Source organism: Leptinotarsa decemlineata, unplaced genomic scaffold (genome assembly GCF_025532065.1).
Source record: "Leptinotarsa decemlineata unplaced genomic scaffold, Ldec_3_MD MMD2_tig00000591_RagTag_RagTag, whole genome shotgun sequence".
NCBI classification, from domain to species: domain Eukaryota; kingdom Metazoa; phylum Arthropoda; class Insecta; order Coleoptera; family Chrysomelidae; genus Leptinotarsa; species Leptinotarsa decemlineata.
Window position 1 is genome coordinate 450,454 of NW_027412552.1, and position 24,402 is coordinate 474,855.

The window sequence follows — 24,402 nt, forward strand, 5'->3', positions numbered from 1 at the left end:
AAAACCCTGAAATGAAATTAAAATGAAATGAAATACAAGCAACAATTGAAAAGTTAACAATTAAAAAAAATAAAAATTAAAAAATTTCGAACCAAGTTACTTCATGACATTTTGATTATTAGTATCGACAATCGTCTTCACCCGATTCTTTCAGGTATTTCAAATCATTTAATATCACGCTAGATAATGGAAGTCCGAACTGAAGAAATTAAGCATAGCTTATTTTCCTTCAAACGTCATAAACTAGATGTGGTCTGAAGTAAAAAAAAAATATATATTTCAAAGAATTTATTTCTTCTTGAATGAAAGCTTAGAAGTTGTCTGGGTCGATGAAAGATATATTCATTCTCTGAAGAAGACCTTCTGCCGATTTTTTTATTTTGTCGTCTTGCGCCCCTATCAACAAAACAGCTCCTTGCTTCAATATAGCTGCTAAGGGAGACAGTTTCTCTGAAGACAAACTGCTCAAAAGTTCCAAACAAGCTTCCATAGTTTCAATTCTGGTAGTTTTATACGCCTCAGAATCCTGTGAATCAAAATGAGCAGTTATAAATAACGATTTTTCTCAAAATTAACATTAGAACTAGTTGATTATTCAAGAAACAGAATTTCCACTCCTAAAAGAAGTGTTACCTCAAAGAGAGGTGAAAAACAAATGTTTTTAGCTTTACAACAAATATGAAGTCAAGAGTTTGAAAACAACAGTGTATTCATAAAGGAAAGATCTAGATTTTAGTAAAATCAAATCAATCCACAAAATAAAAATAAACATGAACATTGCTATTCAACGAAAGTCATTTTTTGTGGAGGAATAAAAAAATATAATTAATTAAATCAGTTTTGAAAGATAACGCTTATCCAGATTCGTTCATGAATTCAACGATAAATGCAATAGAAAATAAAGAGTCAATTAAAAACCAATCGAACATACAAGCAGCTTCACAAATTCAACAACATCCAACTAAACAATTACCGACTCAACATCCACCGACACCTTTCACAACTAACGTTATACCTTACATTCCAAGACTATCTGAAAAAATAAGACGAATTGAAAATAGGTATGATATTAGAACTACTTTCAAAACAAAAAATACACTGAGATGTATACTCACACATACAAAACCCAATAACACTGAAGAAAAAACAAAAAATTGTATTTATAAAATACCTTGTTCTTGTGGTAAAAGTTACATTGGTGAAACCTCAAGACCATTGAAAGTGCGTGAAAATGAACATCGAGATTATATAAAAAATAGACAATTGACAGGATCGAAATTATCAGAGCACATTTTAAAATCAGACGGTGAACATCGGGTGGAATGGAATAGGACAAGAAAGATTACCAATGAGCCTCATTCTAAGAGACGTAAGCTAAAAGAATCAGCGTATATTCTCATGTCTGGAGAGAATTGTATCTTGAATAGCTCCTTAAAAATAGACCGTACTTGGTTACCCATCTTGAAGAAAACTTTGGATAGTGGCGAAATGGCAACAAAGTGATATCGGGGAGTACCTTGTATTACATCGAATGTTTCAGTTGTCAATCAACAATATTGATATAATTTCATATTTCAAAACTTCTTTGACATCTGTCGAAGAAGTACTGAAATAAGAATTTTTTATCCATTTCTGAAGACGGAGGCAGATTTTGGCCTCCGAAACGTAAAGATAAGTATTATTTCTTAATACTTTCTTTGATAGGCAAAATTGTTAAATACGACAAGTTACTGATAAACAGAAGATTTTTCTTTGTGAAAAATACTTTGATTTTTACGCAGTAACTTATCGGGGTAAACTGAAAAGTTTGCCCTTCTACACTTGTATAAAGTTCTCCATTATAATTTTTATATTTTTCAGATTGTGGAAGGTAACAACTACCCAAAAAAGGTCGATAAAAAATGAACATTGCTCTTTCAATTCCTATATTGACTGCCGTTGGTATTATCACCCTTTTTTGAAATTCAGTCCAAGTTGTGGAATATCAATCATCAAAAATAAAATAGTCAAAAAAATAGTTATAAGAATTGTCAAAATTGAAGAAATTTCAAACAAATGAAAATGTATCGTGATTATTAAACATTTTAAAATTTCCATAATCTCCGATTCATTAATAGCAGATGTAAATAATACCTATGGTGAAATTTTGGATATTTTGACGTGTAGATTATGTATCCGAAAGAAAAGTTGGTGCTCTTATTTCCAGGATTAAATCCCTCCAAAGTTCCGAAAATTGCATCTTCTTGGCCTTCTTTTCGCATCTCCAAATTTTATTTAACTTCCTTTGACAATTTTCAGTTTAATACTTAACATTTTTTATGTAAAAAATCTTGATTCAACAATGGATTCTGGTGACATATCTACATTATAAGGTTATATTGGTGACATTTCGGAAAAAAGCGGTTGGTAACTTGGTAACTGTCACCGATTACTGTTCGAAATTCAAATGATTTGAATGTTCTATTTTGACGTGAGCGAATTATGAAAATCTTGATCATGACTTATAATGAATTTTAAAATCAGTCAAAGCAAGATAAAATTTAATAACAAGTTGGGCAGAATATATGGTTGATTGGAGCAAATATGCAAATAACCGCTCTGCATATTTAATAAGGTTATTACAAGAGAAATATTAATTAATAAACTGAAAAGTTTAAAGAAATGAACTTTAAACGTTCAAGCCAGTCTCGAATATACCTACACGGTAGGTTGAATGGACTGACGCCTATCAGAAAACAACTACTACCCTGGTTAATACTACGAACGGGGTTGGATTCTATCCGACAGGCGTTAGTGCAGGAATCTTCACAGAAAATTTGGCAATACAACTGAAAGAGTCGACCTTCAATTTTGGAACGGGCACAATTCGGATATAATCCAACGCTCTTCGTGGTATTAGCCAGGGGAGTAGTTGTTTTCTGATAGGCGTCAGTCCATTCAATCTACCGTATAGGTATATTCGAGACTGGCTTGAACGTTTGAAGTTCATTTCTTTAGATTTGTTTACTGCCAGTCTTCAACCATAGCCCCTTGACTAATAAGAAAACTGAAAAATGTCAAAGAAAGTGAAATAAAATGTGAAGGTGAATGAATATTTGTGTTTGTATTTTATATAGTTCATATTGTGCAAAATAAGACTGAAAAATTGCATTGATCAGAACTTTTGTAGGGCTTTTGATCTGGAAATAAACGTGAGAACCGTTTTTTATTTCGAATCCGTAATCCATACGTCAAAATACGCGAGTAGACCCATTTTTTTTAAATCGAAATTAAACCAGTCTTCAACAAAATGTGACCAACGATAACATTCCGTAATGCAGTATGAACCAATAAAAATAACTGAAATCCAAAAATAATTTCCACAACCTTACCTCTCTTGTATTTTTCCAGACGGCTGGAACGCAATTTTTTTGGTCTTAATATGATAACTCACCTTGAATATACTCATGGCCCTCTGTTGTTGAATTTCAGTCGGCACAGGTTGAGGGGGAGGAATATTATGAACCATGAAAGGGTTACTTCTCGTATTCGTTGTCACCTTCTTCGTCACACTATCATCTGTGGGATTCCTCGGCTTGGAAAACTCACTCTTCTTGTCACAAGTGTGAATGTTGTCACTGGAAATCGTAGACTTCCTCATCTGCAGCAAAGTATTCTGATCGTATTTAATTGCACCAAGTTCGCATTTGTATTTCTCGTGGACCAACTTGCCGTTATACTTCCCTGCCAGCTCGTTAGTTTCATCGTCAGTAGAGTTATTATCGTTAGGTTTCATCTGCTTGTTCAAAAGGCTTTCATCCAAACTGTAGCTCTGTTGAAGCTTGCTCGACTGCCGAGACTCAATTTCTACCAAATTGTTGTCGTTCTTCAGATTGGGCAGGACGTCTTTCTCCAAATAACTATCAGTGTCGGTACTGATGCTCAGATTATCGTTGTCTTCTTCTTGTTTGAAGTCTGCCAGTTTGAAAGGCTTCTGGTACGGTTCAGAAACTGCCTCGTCGTCACTTTCATCGCTGGTTTCTGGAATAACCAGAGTTAAATTCATGTAAGACTCGCAGAGTCTATTCCACTTATTGTGCAGCTTCTTCAGAAAGTTCTCGATATAATCCAAATCAGTGGAGCACTTGCTCTTTTCCTCTCTCGCCAAGATTTCTTTGAGGTTCCTTGGATCGATAGAGTACTTCTCAATCCCGTCTAAGCAGAGCTCTATCAGCACTATTATTTGCACAACTTCTGAGGTATTGGCTTGAGTGTAAAGATTGGCAGCCTTCTTCAAGTTCCCCACTTTTTGTGTCAGGAATTTCAAGCCAGGTCTGACATCAAACTCTCTGGATCTGATGTTTGATATTTCTAGACATTTCAGCAGAATATCGACGTGTTTCGCGTTGACTTTGGTTAGAATTCCACGCAAGCTGCAAGAACTTATTTGGAGGATGTTCAGAATTGGGGTTATGTGGTTCAGATTTTGAAGCAGCGCACTGGAAATCGTTTGGATCAACATCTGGTGCGCCAAGATGCCCACTATGAGGCTTTTGAAGGGAACTCTGATAGTGTACAGGTCTGGATTCAGTATTGTGCCAGAGTTGTAGGGGTACAGCAGAAAAACGTAGCTTCTGTCGTCAATAGTGATTGTTTTGCTAACCTCGCACTCGCATGTTTTACCCTGACACTTGCTGCAGTGTCGTTGGGTCTGCATGAGAAACACCTGCTGTGCCAAGTCGTACAATCTCTCGTTTTCAGCAACCGTGGTGTCTTTTCTGGCGGCTACCTTCACCGTTGCCATATCCCCATAGAAGCTATCAGAGTTCTCTTTGAACGCCAATGAGAGCTGATACAGTGGATTGAGGCTTATCGTCGATGCTCTGTGAATTCCCACTACTAAAATTTCCCATTGGTACACAGTCAGAACTTTTCCAGCAGTGAGTATAAGGTGACGTATGCATGAGGTGCCAAGCCTCGCAATGTTCTCAAATGGCTGAGCTGTGCACTCTATCAGAATCAGGAGAATCTGCTTCAAGGCAAGAGTTGCTCCAGGGTGATCACGATCCGAGCTTGATGCTGTTTCTTGTAAATAGTACAAAAAATCAACAACAAGCTCGCTAGCCAGTCCGCAGCAATGCTTGAAGTTCTGCCACACCTCTCCAGGCTTCTGGACTTTCACGTTCTGCCGCAACCAGTTCTGAACCATTGGCAGCAGTATATGATTGATGCAGTAGAATCCGAAATCGATACCAGGGTTCGATATCAAATCTCTCAACAGCTTGAACAAGGTATCGACTATGAAAGGCTGGTTTTTCGGGGCCGACAGTATCGAAGCAGAAGCTAAACCTTCCAAGAGAATGTAGTAGATTTTCAAAATGTTACATTGCTTGTCCATGTGACTGAGAGTTTTTTTCTCCTTCTCGCAATACTCAAAGTCGTTTTGGGTAGACAGGATCTCGTAACTGATCTGGTTCAGGTTCGTTTGACTGAAGTTGTTTATCTCAGAGTTCTGGAGAACTGTATCCACAAGTTGTGGATTGGTGTCGATGTTCATCCTGTGAGTTAGATTGAAAGTTGGACACTTCGGCATGTTATATATCATTGCTAGAATTGCTGCGCAGTTTTGAAGCAGCTTCAGGGACACAATGCATACGTCCACAGGGCCCAGAGCTAACTTTGAGGGGAACTCGGAGTCTTTCTCCAGGAAAATGTGGGACTTCTTCTCGCTGGTGGAACTCGCAGATTGAATGGTATCGATCAAAGAGTCGTCCGTATTAGCATTTTTGATGTGGGACAATAGACATAAAATGTAGTCCAGCGCGGCGTTTGCGAAGACCAGAGTGTTATCGGTTGAAAGGAAGATCTTGAACACGTCCAGGATAGCAGCAGCGTTGTTTCTGGCATTAGCTACTCGGAGAGTGCCAAAGAGAGGGCGCCAACCAGAGCAGATCTCGGTTCTGTTTGCCTCCACGAACTCGCATAGGCACGCTACGATTTGATCCTGAAAATGCATATGTTTCTGAATACCATACCACGAAGTGAGATTCAAGAAAATGTTTTTTTCTGTGGTTGAGTTCTGCTAGCTTGACGTTGAGCTCGCGAATCTCCGTTAAGTGAGAAGCAAAAAATTCTGGAATAGCTTAAAATTAAGGCCCAGAAATAAATATAAAAATTCAAAGTGGTTCTACTAGCTTAACAGGGTCGAAAAATATCCTGTAATGCCTTAACCTTATTTCATAGACTTTATTTGCGCGATATTATTTTTGGATTCATATATTTAGCAACTGAAGTTGAGTTTTCGATATTTAATTTTTGTTATTCAGAATTTGATGTTCCGGCATGTTTAGACGGTACATCAACACAAAGAAATCTTATTATTGAGACGGAAGCTTGACGTATTGCAAAAATAGAGTATAATACATTCGGTATTGTCTGAGAGTGAAAACATTTCAAGAATGGAAACATGCCGGTACATCCAAGAAAGCAACCTAGTCGCCTCAAACAAGTGGCACTGCAATTCATCCACAAAGTCGACAAAGAACTTCAAAAGAGGCGGCCGACGAAAAATACATAGAATAAATGACCCATTTGTGCTCTAGACACGAAATCACAGACTGTTGAGCTCAATAGTTCAAGGTGATATTTCATTTTTTTTTTTGAGGACAAAGCAAGCATCTTTAAGGCGCTCTTAGAGCGGTGTCTGTGCGAAAGTAGCGATTCACATTGGATTTGAATCGCTGGAAATTAAATCCATTTGGAAGGAACGCAATTCTCCAGATGAAATACTGATATGGACCGCTCTTGGTGGAATCGAATGTGCCAAATCACTTGAACACCTACCGTGAAAGTATCTATAGAAGAGATACAAGTCTTCAATCATTCTTCGATGTTCCAGGCTATCAAGATTGAACGTGATGTTCGCGTCTCCAATCAGGTGGATGACTCTTTTCTGGATGGAATCCAGCAACTTCAGGATATGTTTGGTGGCAGATCTCCATACATGAGAACAATACTCCAAAGAAGGTCTAATCTGAGCTTTATAAAACATCAACAGTTGCTGAGGTGTGTACAGTTTTCTGGTTCAGAACAGTGTTTTAAGCTTTTGAGAAGCAGCCTTTGCAATTCCAGCGACATGATTGTCGCTGGAATTGCAAAGGCAAAAAGCGGAATTGTCTGACCTCACATTATTATATTCGGTTTGGAGACATTTATCTTCTTGAAGAAAACCGATGCCTGGGTTTTGAACCTGTTTACTTTCACCCCAACTGGTCGCCTGTTGATCTTTGTTTCCGAAAGCCATATTGATGATCGCTCAAGATGTTGAAGCCTTCCAAATATCAGAGGATATGGTGGTTTACGACTTTCTCCATGATTTTTGATAACACTGATAGAAAAGCGACTGGTCTATACTTATCATATTGAAACGAAAACATGAAAATCAATTTTTAAACCAGATACGAGGAAATCGAAGTAAAAGTCCACTCCAAATATAAAAATTAATATTTCGAAATGGAATTTCGAAACATTCGTCTCTCTAAACGTACCTACACAGTAGGTTCTGGAAAATGTCTGCCGGAAAACAACTACTGCGGAATGGACAAGAAACATCTGCGAGACTAACCTCTATGAGGTTATCAATAGAACATACTGTGTATGTTCTGGTAATTCATTTCATTTCGAAATATATACAGTGCATTCCATTTTTTACCGTGTTAGGTATCACACGTTAAAAGGTAAGACCTCGTTAATCCTTATCTCACACAAGTTTCGACTTCTGAAAGTTGTCGTTCGTAGGGGTGCGATAGCTGGTTAATGGAAAAACTGAATTTTTTTCAAACCCTAAATAACTTTTGGTTCAATGATTTGCAGGAAAAATAAAAAACACGTCAACCATAATATACAGGGGGACACATTTTGACATATTCACATTTGATGTTACTTCCCCTATCGCACCCCCAGAGAACCAATTTTTTAAATAGATCACCCTATATTGTTTCGCTTCATCAGATGCTCCATGATGAGCAGAAAAATAAAAAACTCCCTAACACGATAAACAGATTTCAACAAAGTAGAATATATTATGGTCTGAAGCTCATAGTTTGGAAGCTATAAATTATTTTGAATGAAAACGAGCCACCCTGAATGAACTTCTGTGCAATCTGTTACCTTAGTTTCATAGGTGTTTTTGTGAAGTATACTTCAAAAATGTATTATTTTGCCTAGTTAAGGTTGAATTCGATATTCTCTTCATTCTGTATTTGTCTCATTCCACAATAACGACTACCTACCAGGTGGAGTTACAATTGGCGTTTCTGTTTTTGTGAATTCTTGACAAGCAATGGTTTACACCCTTCGAGAACGAATTGAAATAGTAAGTTTGTACTACCAGAATGGAAATAGTGCTAGAGCTGCTGTTCAATGATAGTCATCCAGGAATACGTTTCGGAATTATTGAACAAATTTATGGAAACTGGATCTGTTAACAATAAAAAGCATAACCGTTCAGGATCAACTTGCATCACATTTTCTTGTATAATATTTGTTTTTCGAATGAATGTATGTTTAGTATGAATGGAGAGGTAAGTCGGCAAAATTGCCGATACGGAGTGATACGAATCCTCATTTATACCGTCAAGTCCATACTCAACGACCTCAAGAACTGAATGTTTGGGAAGGAATCTCAGGTGACCACATCATAGGACCTTTTTTTTATCGTTGATAATTTGCCTAGTTATAAATATTTGGATATGTTGGTGAATCGAATAATACCGTGCATCAATAGGGCAATTGAGGAGGATATAAATTTATTCGAAAACGAAATAGTTTTTCAGCAGGATGCTGCACCTCCTCATTATGCGGCTCCAGTGCGACAATTTTTCTGGTCGCTGGATTGGCAGAAGAGGTCCTACAGAAATGCCACCAAGGTCTCCGGATCTCATTCCTGTCGATTTCTTTCTATGGGATCATTTGAAATCTAAAGTGTATGAGATAGAATCAACAACACTAGAAGATTTGAGAGAGAATATTACGAGGCATTGCAAAGAAATAATTCTCGAGATTCTCAACCATGTGAGGGCATCAATGGAGTCTCGTTTGTACCATAGAAGCTGATGGAAACGTTTTTGAACATTTACTTTAGAAAAATGTTTTCTTCTCATTGTATAATCATCAGATTTTGATTCGAAAATTAATAAAAAATCTCTTTTTCTGAATTATTGCTTCCATATTTATCTCTAGAACGATTATTTCAAAATGTGGCCTCACTTGTAATTGTTGACCTGTTTTTTCATTTTTCCTGCAAATGATTGTTTCAAAAATTATTCATGGTGGCTCGTTTTCAACTCAAATAATTTGTAGCTCCCGAACCATAAGCTTCAGGCCAAATGTTTCATAGTTGCATGTCCACATCCATATAGGGTGATCCATTTAAAAAAATTGGTGACTAGCTCTGGGGATGCGATTGGGGAAGTAACATCAGATGTGAATATGTCAAAATGTCAAAATGTGTCCCCCTATATACTATTGTTGACTTTTTTTATTTTTCCTGAAAATCATTGCAGCAAAAGTTATTCAGGGTGGCTCGTTTAAATGGAATGCACAGTATTTTCTAATACTTATATACACACATCGGAAAAGTCTAGGGATATTTTTATAACATACTAAATATCATAAAAATAAATGCATGAAGGTCGTTTAATTTCGATTAAATTGGTACACTCGACCACCCTGTAGATTTCTATGGGTTGAACAAAGCCTGCAAAAACGGTAACTAATCTTTTATTAAGTTTTTTACAAATTGTAGGTTTTCGGCTAAAATGAATAATCTGAAAGTGTCGAGTTTGTACATTCTATGTAGTTCTTGCTCAGCAATTAAACTGAAAATATTGTGCTTCAACATGGAACCATTGGCCATTGGCCATCACTTACCATTGGCTGAGATGAATAGAGCTGTAGGGCTTCGTGAAACTGGCAGTCCAGCCGAACAACATCCAGGGCGAGGACGCGCTACAACTGCAGTTCAAGACCGATTTTTGGTCTTAACCGCAAGAAGACAACCGACAATCACAGCACCTGAGTTGGTTAACGTGTTGCAGCAGACGCACCAGGTAACCATTGGTCGTGATACTGTCAGAAATCGACTGCATGACGCAGATCTCCACAACAGAAGGCCACTTAGATGTCCACCTTTGTCGAGAGGCAGTCGCGGTAGAAGATTATAGTGGTGTCAAGAACATCAAAACTGGGATGCAAATGATTGGGCCACAGTTTTGTTTACAGACGAATCCAGATTTGGATTTCATCCAGATTCTCGTCGAGTAAGACTGTGAAGACGACCTGGAAATAATGAACGTTTGAGACACGTCCAGGAAGTCCACACATACAGAGGCGGAATCATGATCGGCGGCAGAACCGATCTCGTTTTTCCAAATCGCTCCCTAACTGCTCGACAGTACCTCAACACAATTCTTCTACCTATCGTCCGTCCGTTTGCTGGTGCTGTTGGTGAAAACTTCCACCTAATGCACGATAATGCTCGTCCACATGTCGCGCGTCTAGTGACTGACTGGCTCACCAACGAAGGAGTTGATGTATTGCCATGGCCAGCACAATCACCGGACCTGAATCCCATCGAGCATGTGTAGGACATGCTTCAACGAAGAATTACTCTGCATATGGGGAACATTCACACAACGTTTCAATTGAGAGAGCTTTTAATCGCTGAATGGGCAAATGTACCTCAACAAGACATTGACAATCTCATTTTGTCGATGCATGATAGATGTAGGGCCGTAATAAACCAGCGTGGAGGCCATACTTTGTACTGATTCTAATTTTTTTTGTATTATGATTTTTTTTCGGGGTGCCAAAAAAGAGCCATATTTTTTTTTAGTTTTGATTATATGCGCACTCAGTATTTTTGACCATTTAATAAATTTTGTTGTGAGTTACATTCGTTTAATGATCACCCGTCAACTTTTTTTCCCTAAAGCGATCTAAAAAAAATTATTGCCATTTTTAAAAATATCCCTAGACTTTTCCGATGTGTGTATTACTCCTGGATACAGTTTTCAGAATCCTTTAAGCTCACTGCAAGTGGAAATCTCTAATCTCAAGTGGGTATTTATTTCATTTTTGTTATGTGAAGAAGTGTAGACGAGACTGTAGTTTCGAGAAGCTCAACTAATTTGAAAATGCAAAAAAAAAATATCCAAAATCGCGAATGATAATTATTCAGTTGTTAGTCATTTGGAAGTGATTGCTGAAGAACAATTACCGAGTCAATAATCATGTGACTGACTGACTGACTGTCATGACGCGTAAAACAAGAAAACCTTTCAACAAAAGATAGTAGTTAAAGTCGGGGATATGTGAAATAAGCAGTGAAGGCTGATGAAAATATATTGGGCAGACTAAACATGCCATTGAAACTCGTTTCAAAGAACACGTAGTACATATCCAAATTCGAAGACCAGAAAAATCTAGTGTAGTTTAATGCGATTTGGAGAACGGTCATAGAATAAATGAAAACTGACTGAAATTGCTGAGATCGGTACATGACACTAGACTTTTGGATGCTTTTGAAAGCAAGTAAATAACAAAGTGTGGCATCAAAACTTCGAACAAAGGTTCCATTACAAACAGCTTAACTTTTCATGAATCATTTTGTTAAAAGTTGCGGCAAGTTTCTCTTGATACTTTCCGGCAAATTTCTACTCGAAATCATCGATGTGTGTGGGAAAGTGAAAGTGTACCCTGTTAGAGACCAATTTTAGAGCAAGGAAATAGTTGTCCTCATCTCCTGAAGACGCCAACATGGTTGAAGAAACGTCCGTCAAGAATGATAGTGCAGTGCTGGCGTTTGAGAAAAGTGCTTGTTTTGAAGTTTTTTCCAGTTTTACTTTTCATTAAATTATAGTGCCATACCTGAACGTCTGTGTCACACAGTTCTAAGCAGAGAAGATTCTCAAACGGTTTGATGAGGGCCTCATTGAAATGAAAATGTGGCAGTTCTGCTTGTTCGTTCAACAGAGCAGTCACAGCGTCGTGGATACAAGTAACGGCTTTCTTCGAGATGGTTCTGTCTTTGTGGCAGGCCGCTTGCATGAAATGCGGCCCCACAATCGACCAACATTTCATGATGTGTATGAGGGGTCGTCCAGATTTTATGCATTTCAGCGTGACTTCTCCTATTCGGTGGAGGAGTAGCGTAGCTGGAGGCTTTTGCTGGATCTCGAGTTCTCTCTTCCACCATTTCTTTTGCTGCCTGGGAGATTCTTCGTAGCGTGTGAAAAGCTGGAAAAGTTGAAAAAGATGCTAGATTCTGCAAGTTGTTCGATAGATTTAAAGTTTTTTTTTACAAATAATTGTGACCAATTTGTAAAATACATTCATCAAGTATGGGTCTGTAAGCCATAAAACGTAGGTACGAAGTGAGAGGGCTATTGCAACCCGTGAGGGATTATTGTGACTAGTCATAAAAGTACGAGGTCTCTTCAATAAATAAGGTGTATACAGCTGAAAAAGGAATGAAAAATAACAAATAAGGTCCGAGATTATATAATGATATAACCGATAATGTCGAATATTTGGCTTGTGATTTGTTCAAAAAGATAGTGAAGGAAATGTTTCCCGAGTCTCGATTGAGGAACTTCTTTCATTTCGTCAATATAAATGAATTTGCTTTTTCAGCTGCACGAAAACCCGGAAAAACCTGCAGCAACACATCATCTGAAGATCTTGATCTGCCAATGTCCTCTCATAAAATGAAATGTAGGGTGTCTCCAGAGGCTCCAATAAATTCAATACATCGCCAGAACACTTCGTGACACAACTATCGTCAAACTTAAGCCAGTTCGTTTCGTCTTTGACCAAGGCGTAATAATGACCAGATTAAACGCCAGAACCACAGTGAACAATGACTGCATGAAGATTATAATATTGGTCTCCTAGATTGTGTTCATCTATTTCGAACCTTCCAAAGAGTTTGGTGCTTCCGTCAGAGGTTGAGTCTTGTTTGAAGATCATCAGTGTTATTAACAGATTGACTGGTGCCTCAGATATACTTGTTTCCTCATAAGAGTCAGTTAGTTTGGCGCATGTTTGGCAATACAGTAGATCGTCACCTGTTAAAAATTCCATTTTCAGATGATTTAACAATGAGCTTTGCACGGACTGGTTATTAGTCATATTAGGAAACGCTAGATAAAGTTCCAGAAATTCTCATTTACTATAAAGTAAACAAGTGAGGATTTTTCCAGCAAAAGATTTACAAAAACAAGAGGATGTAGACTGTATTGAATCATTCAATCCAGAGCGGTCAGGAATATTGATTCTGCTATTGTTTTGCCCACGGAGAGTATTCAACAAGAACCCCAAGAATTCAGAACAATTCTAACAAGTATCTAGTGGACTTCAAAGACTCCAGGAAATCAGTTGGAGGGAAAGATGATACATTCTTACGAAACTGCAGCTGCATGAACATGTGTTTGAGTTTGGTGAATAAGTAGGAATCATTCTCATTCTCGTTCATCATTAAAACCTTGTTCTGGAAATTTTTCCTCATGAACAACACTTGTAAAATGGTATTCATGTAGCAAGTGTTTCCTAAATTATCTAACCCAATTTTCTTCTCAAAATTTTCAGGACAACACTACTGATTCGTAAGGAAGAACATGTTTCACATAATCTGCATGAGAACCATTTCTCAAGCTGCGATTGATCCTTCCAAGTGAAGAAGGGTTTCATAGAGGGATCGATTCGGCTCTTGCTGAAAGAGAACCAGAACCACGAAGACTGCAACTCATATTTGGGGGTCAAGAATGACCTAAGTCCATTGACCGCACTGGAGACACCCTACATTTTGTATTATGAGAGAGAGGATATTGGCAGATCAAGATCTTCAGATGATGTGGTGCTGCAGGTTTTTCCTGGTTTTCCTGCGGCTGATAAAGCATATGAGCCACTGAAATCAATTAAGTCGCCCCGGAGCGCTAATTAATTTTTATTGTTGTTGTTTTATAATTAAATTAATAAAATTACCAGTCAAAAAAATATAAATAAATTGTTTGTACGTCAATTCTTCTGATGAACACTCTTGTTTGTATTGTATTTAAAATGTATTATTTGTGACTTGTCCAATAGTTATTGTATGCTCTTTTTGCGGAGTGAAAAACCACCACAATCAACCCATTTTCAATATGCCTTGTTCTGCTTTCAAAATTGAAATCAACATAAATTCAACATAACTATTACCTGTATATGTGACGCTTTACACAATTCCGTCAGGAAACTACACAGTCCTGGCAAGGATAAGCGCAAGGCAGCTCCATGAAAGAGTTCGTCCGATTTCTGAGATAATACACAGCATACTTTTGCTGCATAGACCCCCTTCAGGATCCCTTGTCCCTGGGCGTTATTTGCCCCGCTTTTCTCCACTATATCCGCTATGCTGGTGTCATTGAAGGAGGACTGATCGGCAGAAAAGTGGGAAGAGCTTTGCAGAAAGCTGTAGACGTCCACACTAGAATTGTTGATTCAGAGAGTAATAATAAATTCAATGATCCAAAGAAACATACAGAAGGAAATAAATGATAATTTGAAAGATAACAAATCAGAGGTCTACAAATTAGCATGTATGTATTGCAATTGCAAAATCTACCAGTACAACTGATGAAATTACCGTGTAGCGAAACGAGTCTCAAATGAAATTTATTGTGTAAACTATAATTATGATCAAGTGTTTCATCAAGTTACGGGTAAGTGTACTCATTATCCTGATGACAAGAAAAATTACCAAGTTTCTTCGTCGTTGCCAATATTGAAACTCATATGCAGTCTCTCTTGAGAATCCGATCGGGTGGTGGATGTAACGATATTGTTTTGGGTATTCTGCGCGACCATAAGTAACTGGGTAGACCCAGTTTTGCTGAACAATGAATGCTCCAGAGTGGAAACTGCAACGCAGGCATTGAAAACGTGTGGCCAACATGCAGAACTGTGACATCCCAGTTCAAGACCTGAAAAAATTCAGAATGATCGTAATAATAATGATTTTTTTGCTGGTATCTTTTTGACAACACTGTTTTTGACAGATCACGCGTGAATCGTGTCTTGTGTCATTGTCAAACCATGAATCGACATACGAATGAATAACTCTTGCAAATTATTGAATTTTATCATCAAATTTCATGCTCGGCGAAGAAAGTGCATCGTGCACTTCTTCCAATTTATGGGCAGTTCCTTCGGCCTACTGAGGGAGCTATTCGGAAGCTTGTGACTAAATTTCGAATCCTGTTTACATTATTGGACATTAAACCACCAACACGTATACGTAGACTGAGTACCGAAGAAAATATTGCGGCTGTATCCGTCAGTGTTCGTGATGACCGTGAAATGTCGATTCGCCGCCGCTCTCAGCAATTGGGCCTCTGTTACTTCACTATGTGGAAAATTTTGCGAAAGGATTTGGGTGTAAAATCTTATCAGATACAGCTGGTGTTTTGAAAATCAATCACCCGTTAGTTGAATAGGATGGCGACCGTTGAATATGATCTTGATTGACAAGTTGCCGGAAATTCGGTTGAAATGTTGAAAAACACCAATTGCGTGTCGACGTTTCGAAACTTTATCGTTTCATATTCAGGGCTCTGAATTATAATAAAAAGAGTCACATATCAATTTGGGATTCTAGAATGTTGTTTTGTCAAAAACAAAATAAAGTATGTAAAATAACATTCGCTGAAAAATAATTAAACGCTTTGAATACTTTACAGAAAATAACGTTAATGAGTATTTACATTAGGGCGGCTTGCCGAGTTCAAAAAGGTGAAGTAAATAAATTCTATTCGTTGACCATAAACCAACATACCCTGATAGATTTATAAACTACCACTCTATTCACCTAATGACACAAAAGTAAACATCGTCAACAATTTTAAAAACAGAGCTACACATTTAGCACATGAAAATTTTAAAAACCAAAACCTAAAACTAATATAAACTATGTTACTTGAGAACTACTATCCTAGATCTCGGACTCAAAAATCAGTATAATCCGACAGAGCAAATACATAAAAAAAGAAAAAGCACCGTGGAACATTAAGTATTTCAAATTACCGCATGTAGCAGGTCTGAAACCGCAACTATGCAAGGTTCTAGAAAATGAAAATTTCAAAATCAGTATGAAATGTAAAAACACAATTGAAAATCAGTTTTTACGAGATTAAAAACAAAACCACCAAAGGACCTGGAATCCAATCTACAAAATATCGTGTGCTGAGTGTGAGAAAGTATATATAGGGCAAACAGGTAGGTATTCAAAACAAAGAATGGATGAACATATCAGGGATTGTGAAACTACATACAACCCACTGAAAACAATAAAAAATTCCAGTAGCCTCACAGAACATTGTGAGTCACCCTTTGATACTTTTCATTTCAATTCAGTCAGTATTATAGGAAAACAGATGATTTTGAAAAAAATACTCTTGAATGAAATGATGGAAATAACAAGGCATGGAACAAAATGTGTTAACAAAAGATCAGATATTGAAAATTTACACACATCATATTTCAATCTAATAGAAAAAATCAAACAATAATTCTGAATATTAACAGACGACATTTTCCAATTACAATTCTCATTTCTTTAATGGGCCTTTCTGCATTATAAACGATTCACCGAAAGTTCAGTTTATTAATTTCTTCGTGTCTGTGTCAACACTTTTCGTGAACCTGTGTATGTATTTCCAGTCAAAGCAAATTTATTTACTTCACCCTTTTTTGAACTCGAAAAACCGCCCTAAATGTAAGTACTCATCAACGTTGTTTTCTGTAAAGTGTTCGCGAAGCGTTTTATTATTTCACATAATATATTTTGTTTTCAAGTAAACTACATTGTAGAATCCCATTTTAATATATATATCTTGCTCTTATACTTCAGAGTCCTGAAGAAGAAACAATAAAGTTTCGAAACGTCGACAATTTTCCAATTGGTTTTCTTTAACATTTCGACCGAATTCCCGCCAACTTGACATATGAACGTAATGTTAGTAAAGAATTATAATCTCAGACTTTATCATCTCCTGATGATCCCAACTTGGTTTCCGAAACTTACGTGTTTTCGGTGTCGGAAAATTTCTTTGGTCAGGTTAGCGAAGTATTTAGGAAAAATAACTCACTTTATAGACCAAGATCATAAATTTAAGATGATTCTCATCTAGTTTACTGAATTTTAGAAAAACAACTTTGTGGCTTTCTACTCTTCCGATATAAAAAAATGCGAAGAACTTCCAAAACTGCATTAAAAACTCTTTCTAAATATATTCAGATCTTACACAGAAGTTTCTCAGATAGAAGTTGAAAAAAAATAACGAAACAATGTCTCTCACATGAACATTACTCTCACAGGAATGAAAGAGACAGCTACTTTTATAAAATTATTCTCTTAGTCAGTTTAAAGTCCAAACATTCATTATGGAATTGGATCAGATATCATTCACAGGATTGTTACAAAATATAGTATATGAAAGAGGTAAAATTTCACTTATGTGGAACACTATCATCCTCCATAGTGTACTTCGAAGTTTCGGAACAGGACACTAGTCTTATCACCTCATCAACACCGTTTTAGATAACATTACAAGACAAGCACTTCTTCTTTCCATAAAAAACGACTGTATGTCATCGGAAGAGGCAACTCTGCAGTAATCACGATGACAGCGTTTGTAAACATTCAAACGGTTAGTTAATGCAATCCCAGGCATAGGTACCAATTTTTTTTGAATGGAGAACAAAAATGTGTAGGATTTAAAAAAAATCTTGTTTCTGATTACAGTTTGTAATTTCCCCGCCCCACCAACTCGATCATATGAATGAAAACTTGGACGACAGCAAATGATTGTATAGAATTGAAAAAAAGCTAATTAATTTGTCTCTGTGTTCCATTCAAAAAACCAACACAAATTCAATAAATCACCAGCTTCACTATAATACAGTCCACTCTATTGAATCATACATATCGAGTGAAACTGCAAACTTTAAAGGAGAATACCAGTCCACTCATTCAAATTTGAGTATCATTATGTGATACGAGGTTATTTTGAAAAATATGTCAGTTTCAATGGTCTACTGTAATATCTCAGTGAATACTCATTCAATTCAATCCAAATGAACACCTTTTGAATCAATGCACTTTTGCCAACTCAACACCAGTCGTTTGATTCCGTCAGCATGAAAATTGGTTGCTCGGGATTCGATAAAGTAGACGAAGGCGGTTTTTGCCTGATCCTAATTAGTGAACCGGCCAGACAGTTATCGAAGTGCAAGAAAACATTGTAGTCGGCTGGCCAGACGTCTGGAGAGTATGGTGATTGAGGCAGAACTTCGACCTTCAATTCGTATAAGTTTCGGACGGTGATTTGTGAAACATGGGGACGGGCGTTCTCGTGGAGTAGGATTGGACCTCTTCTGTTGACCATTGCAGGCACTACTGACGCTGTGATGGTTTGGTCCGGTTGCAGAAAGTTATAGTGAATTACACCAACCGCTGACCCGCCTTTGAGAAGTGCCTGGGTGGCTTATCTCTGTCCAACCACTGTCCTGAACGTCTTCTGTTGTAGAGGATCCATCACATGTGACGATCTCATCCAGAATAGAAAAGTTTTGGTTGGCCAAACCATCAAAAACCGCAGGGAAGCTGACGCTTAGTTCTTCCGTCATCTCACGCATCGTTCTTGATGGGTCCGTATCCACCAGTCCTCAAATTCACGTCCTGAATTACTGTAGGTCAACTACTTCGGATCTCATCTGCGAGGCTAAAATCTCCGGATCGACCAACGTCGAACAGTGCGTTTATTAACACTATTATTGCCAATTGCCTGGTTGATTTTTCTGGGCTCTGTTGGCAGCGCTTTGGCTCAGGTTGAATTCGCATCAATGTACAAAATACAAAATTTTCTACCGATCAGTATATACCGAAAACGCATGACATTGAAACGGACAAAACGTTTGAAACAATTTAATATAATTATGAACTGAAACGCAAATTTACGCAACTACATAAGAAACCTACCTTTTGATAAGAGTACATCCAGAGACAATGCATGAGATGCCAGAAGTTTCGATCCTTGGCTTTTACAAGAGGATGCAGACAATAGCGCCAGAATACTACTACTCCGTGACTGTAATTTGAGAGTGTTGCTCAAACTAGCTGCCTGAAAAAAACTCAGTCACAACCTGGCGGTTTCAAACGTAATATGATTCGTTTACTTTATGCAGGCCTTCGAGACTAGCTGTGATGATATCGTCTCTCAATTTCTGACGATACTTCTGTCTGGCCCTTCTCGCTACTAGCCTGCTCAATGCTGACGTTCCATTTGAATATGGTTTTTCACCAAGAGGCATCCCAAGTACCGAAACCACGGAGTTCCAACAGCAAGTCAGGACTCTCCTGGACAGTTTTATTCCTGCTTCAGCTTCAGGACTGGTTTCTGGTGATCCATGGACCTTTTGGAGCTTCTGCCAATCCGATAAGAGCTGTGTAGGGCAGAGACCACCAACGTCTGGAAAAAATTCAACATGGATGTTACTGCTGAGTCTGAGCAAGTTTATAGTGAACAGGAAATGGGTAGAAGTTGATCATTTGTTTACTTACCTGTGAGCAAATTTATCAAAGACGGTTGGTGACTACCTTTCGGGTCGTAACCAGCGGTTAATAGCAGGGATTTAGCCAGGACATTTTGGTAAAGCTCGCATAACCATGTAGCTGAGACGTACACCAGAACACCACTTCCATGAATTTCTTCCACGAACTGGTTCTCAGTAATGGGAACAGGTACCTATAGGCATGCAGAAACAAATATTGTGAATTCTGAAATTAACCCCAGAAAAACTTAAAATGTTGGTGAGAACTCAAAACATATCTACTTGTTCAAACTTACGACGTGAAATATTATTTTAAGGATCTGTCTCCTCATAAAATGATTTATGTTTACCTGGACATCGCTTTCTTCATACTGCCCAGCCTGAATAAGCCTCAGATCCAACAGTAACGCAGAATAAGTCGCTAAGTATACCCCATCAGCGTTCATTATGGTGGAGATTTCGTAGTTTTGTGCGGAGTTATGTTGGCAACACTTTGAAGCAAATTCTTGCAGCATCTCATCTACCTATAATTTTTGCATGAAATACCTACGGAATGAAAATCACTCTTACATTACCTGTATAGAAGATCTGAGTGACATTAAATTCGGCAGCAACACATGTTGGAGGGTCTTCACGAAATGTCTAGCGTTGTGTCTCTCTACATCGGTATTGCATTCGTCAACTCCTGTACGGCCCTAAAAAGATTATAGAGTTTCATTAATTCTTATATTCAGAACAAATCATCAAATATGCCACTTCAGATGTACGCTCAAAGAACTTTTTTCAATTGGTCCACGGATCACATAGATCAGACGAGCAAATAAGTGCCCATTGGGACATATAAACATTATAGGAATGTACGCTTTCATAGCTAGCTTCGGATGGTTTCCTGGTTTTGCCGTGAGCTTCTTTGGTTACAATTTCCAAACGTTCCAACTGAAACTGCGGCAGTCTTCTTCAGTGGCCTGGTCAAAGTACTCTTCTTGGCATATTAACTGAAACTGTTACGTCAGAATAGCACAAGAACTCTCCAGTAGGCGACTTCTGGAAACAGGCGCAATTCTATCCACACACCTCTTCTCGGTGTACACAGCAGACGTGCCTAAGCCAGAGAACAACTTCAACAAGTTGGCATTCTACGAGGACGACACAGTTCTATTTGTGAGATCTACTAACCACACGTTAGTTAGAGGATAGCTACACCAACAAGCGGACAGATTAGAGGAGAGGGCATACACCCTGACATGAGTCAGAAGATACTATTCACCTGGAGAAAGTTACAGCCGGAATGACACGTCGCGCCGTCTTCAACGGACAGGAGGGATAATCATGTCACCCTTGACATATCCAACGGATGTTAGAACTGCCGAAAGCCGCAATACACAACCTCTACCCCATCATCTGACGCAGGGGTAACATGGATCTCCAAGTGAAACTGCTCCCATCCTACTCCCTATCTTCCTGTATGTCTTCACTGCCTGGGGCCAAAGCACAAAAACATACAGACACCAAATTCAAACGTTTACGAACACCTGCTTTCAGGTGGCCGTACATACCCAACCTATCAATCTATCGAGACCTGGCTCTTAGCACCCAGTACGTGAATGCACCAATCCGAAACCACGCCGAAAACATCTTCGATTCGTGGCCGGGCACAACCAAACCCAGCGTTTCGTGATCTTCACGACACATAGAACAGGGACAACCCCAGCTTCCGTAAGAGGAACAAGCACATGAGACCTACAAAGCAAGATCACCTTAAAGCATTGCCGTCCGGCAGCTTCGGTTAATACACAACACCCGTCTCCAGTTAGGTACAAGGGACCACCATGCGCACACCCAATCATCTGACGCAGGGATAAAGTGGATCTGTAAGTAAATCTGCTCCTATTCTACTCCCCATCATCCTATGCTCCTTTACTGCGGTAAATACATACACAACACCCGTCTCCATTTAGGTACAAGGTACACTACACACTGTAATGTCAGGATTTACAAATAGTCAGATAAGGGAGTGAAAGCACTAGAGTAGAGGCTGACTTCGGACCATAAGAGGTCATATTTCAATCTTGCTGAAGTGCCAAGCAACAGGTTGAGGATCACTCGGAAGTGAGCTGGGGTGGACGAGCTGGAGATTTTACTGCAGACAGAAACATTGTGGGGAAGATTCTATCTCAGGGCACTCAACCTCAGGGGGTGGAGAACGATGGAATGCATTTGTGGTTCAACCTAGCAGAAACTGATGAAACCTATGACGGGTCTGGTATTGAATCGTAAATGTGTTGTATTTGGGCTCTGCTTTTAGTTGTAGAATATCTGTCCAAGAAATCTTAGGTTTTCGGACCAGAACAAATTCACAGTGGTGGTTATTTGAATAAGGAAGACATTAATGACGGTAATAGAAATCAATAATAACAGCGAACTGACCACTTTATTATTTCAAAGATTTCATTGAACTTACCAAATTCAAGGATTTTGGTAATTTATACAATTTCTGTAACTGTTGATTCGTTAAGAAGGTATCATCATCAACAATACTGTCGTCCGATAATGTACCATCTTCAGGGCCTTCAGTAGCCCCGGAGCAATCAGATTCCGTTCCTCCTTCTACTTCGGGAATATTTCCTTCTATGCCGCTGCTATCTGAATCACTTTGGTATTTCAGGTTCGCCACAACATCTCTGTAAAAATACATAAATATAATACAGGTTGATGAATAAGGTTTTTATAAATAGGTTTCTTACGTTTTCAGTATTTATAACAATAATAGTACACTACATTCATTAATAATTATTTCAATAAATTTGAATCCACTTGAAGGAATTTATTTCAATGTAGTATATGTCAAGAAAAATGTAGTAAATGTAGTAGTAGTAGTAAATGTCAGTAAATTTTTGTGAATGAAATCAAAATTGAAGCTCAATCACGAAGTTTCTATCACCTGTAAGGTTTTGGTAATCTAGCTAGCGACTGATATGTAAGTGGTCCAGAATAATCCACCTGCTCCAAAGACGTATATCGCGTATTGGTCAAATCTGCTGCTTCTTGGTTCAGACCTTCCCCTCTACAAAGGGATTCTAGGGAGCCCAAAAGGGCGGCTACGCATTCTACACTAGCTAGTAAGACACCGGTATCATTACATTGCGAACATTCTTCTATTGAGTCCATTATCCTGGAAAATAAAGAAAATGTAGCACTTTCCAGAAAATTCAGTTTTAGGAAATAGTGAAAAGGAAAGGTCACAGGTTAGCGTTCAAATTGTAGGTCTTCGTTTGGAATATTAACTGTGTAACCAGCATGAAGAAATAGAAACCATCATTGGCAATATCAGACAAGAACACGGCCTTCGATTTCAGCGAATCTGCTCAAAAACTCACAAAATGGTTGGGGCTTTCAAGGCGAAGGTTTTCAGTGTCACTATTTTCATTCGAGATTGAAGCCCCTCGATTTTTTGAATTTCTTTCTGACTTCGCTGGAGCGATTGGCTGGCTTCTCCAGAAGTTCGTACATCTTGAGTTTACTCCGATGACGGGGTATTACGACTGCGTAAGGCGTGATTTTATGTCATGTTGTTTGTTATTCTTGAACTTCTTTCAATGGGATTCCATATTCGGTTGAGGATCACAACTTCTTCTTTCCTGTTGAAGTTATCTGTATATTTGTGGATCTCTGTTGCATCCCGTACCAGTCGTCTGTGATATCTCTGTTTTCAAAGAACTGGTTAACGAAAGCATGTGGTTTTCTTCACTGAGTGCGTATTCCGCCACAGTCGACTGCAGTGAAACTGGAGAGTTCCACGCTTCGAAACGGGGAGGAGGCTCAGTGTCACAGACAGAAATGGAGAAATAGAACATTAAAACGGTTTTCAAACCCACCAAAAAGATACAACAAAACTATCAGCAGCAGGGGTATATTGCATACCGTGCAATTGTAGGAAGGTATACATCGGAACCACCAAAAGATCCGTGGAAACACGGCTGAAGGAGCATGAAAAAAAAAGAATGCTATGCCTACCGGACAAGTAGGCTGTGGCGGAACATGCACTCAGTGATCTACCACTTGAAATGAGGCTGGACATAGCAGATCACCCCGTGATGTAATACAAAGGCCAAGGCGCAAGCGCATTTGCGGCGCCGAGACTAAAAGGTGAAAGAGTGCAAATGAGTCAGGAGTGGCAGCAACTATAAATGCACCCTCTTCCTCCCCTACTCCACCTCCAACAGCAAGGGCACTTCCTGCGGCGTGCGCCAAGATCTCCGCCTTGAATATAAGCAAAGAACAGTCTACCCCTGCAGGAAAGCGCCCTCACTTCAACACCTCCACTAGGAGAACCCCAGGAAGGTTGAAGAAGCCGCGCAATGATAGTTATGTCGCTGCACCTTCCAAAACCTTCGCCACCGTGAGACACCTCAAGGTTGACAAAGAGATTGTGTGTTCGACGAGTCTTGGCCTACACCTGCCAATATAAAGTAGATGTCTCCTAGTGACCTGTCCACCTTCTTGTTGAAAAGGACAGGATGGACGATGACCTAGGAGGACAACCCCTCGGGAGGATGTAAAATGGGTCACATGTGGCGTAAGTGTTGTGGTCTACACTCACCCTCCCTACTCTACAGATTCAGATACAGAACAAACATCATGACGACGGGTAGAAAAAGGTCAACGAATGTTATTGACGATTCAGGTACAAGTATTATCACATCGAACTATCTGAGTCAACATAAAACGCTTTACGCAGCCGTAATATCCAGTCCTCGGCGATGAACTCGAGATGTA

At 38.7% G+C, this 24,402-nt stretch overlaps 1 protein-coding gene across 1 annotated transcript in view; it reads right to left on the reverse strand.

Moving 5' to 3' along the window:
• Nucleotides 1–275: 275 nt before the first annotated feature.
• The window catches only part of LOC111514199 (brefeldin A-inhibited guanine nucleotide-exchange protein 3), a 48,789-nt gene continuing 24,662 nt past the window's right edge, over nt 276–24,402 (reverse strand). The window contains exons 7-18 of the mRNA XM_074174476.1: nt 22,568–22,798; nt 22,088–22,307; nt 20,202–20,321; nt 19,977–20,150; nt 19,637–19,820; nt 19,252–19,544; nt 19,055–19,196; nt 14,777–14,999; nt 14,236–14,503; nt 11,908–12,276; nt 3,434–5,983; nt 276–526 (exon numbers count right to left, since the gene is read on the reverse strand). Coding sequence (XP_074030577.1) covers nt 311–526; nt 3,434–5,983; nt 11,908–12,276; nt 14,236–14,503; nt 14,777–14,999; nt 19,055–19,196; nt 19,252–19,544; nt 19,637–19,820; nt 19,977–20,150; nt 20,202–20,321; nt 22,088–22,307; nt 22,568–22,798 — 4,990 coding nt within the window. The 3' untranslated portion in view covers nt 276–310. The remainder of the gene's footprint in view (nt 527–3,433; nt 5,984–11,907; nt 12,277–14,235; nt 14,504–14,776; nt 15,000–19,054; nt 19,197–19,251; nt 19,545–19,636; nt 19,821–19,976; nt 20,151–20,201; nt 20,322–22,087; nt 22,308–22,567; nt 22,799–24,402) is intronic.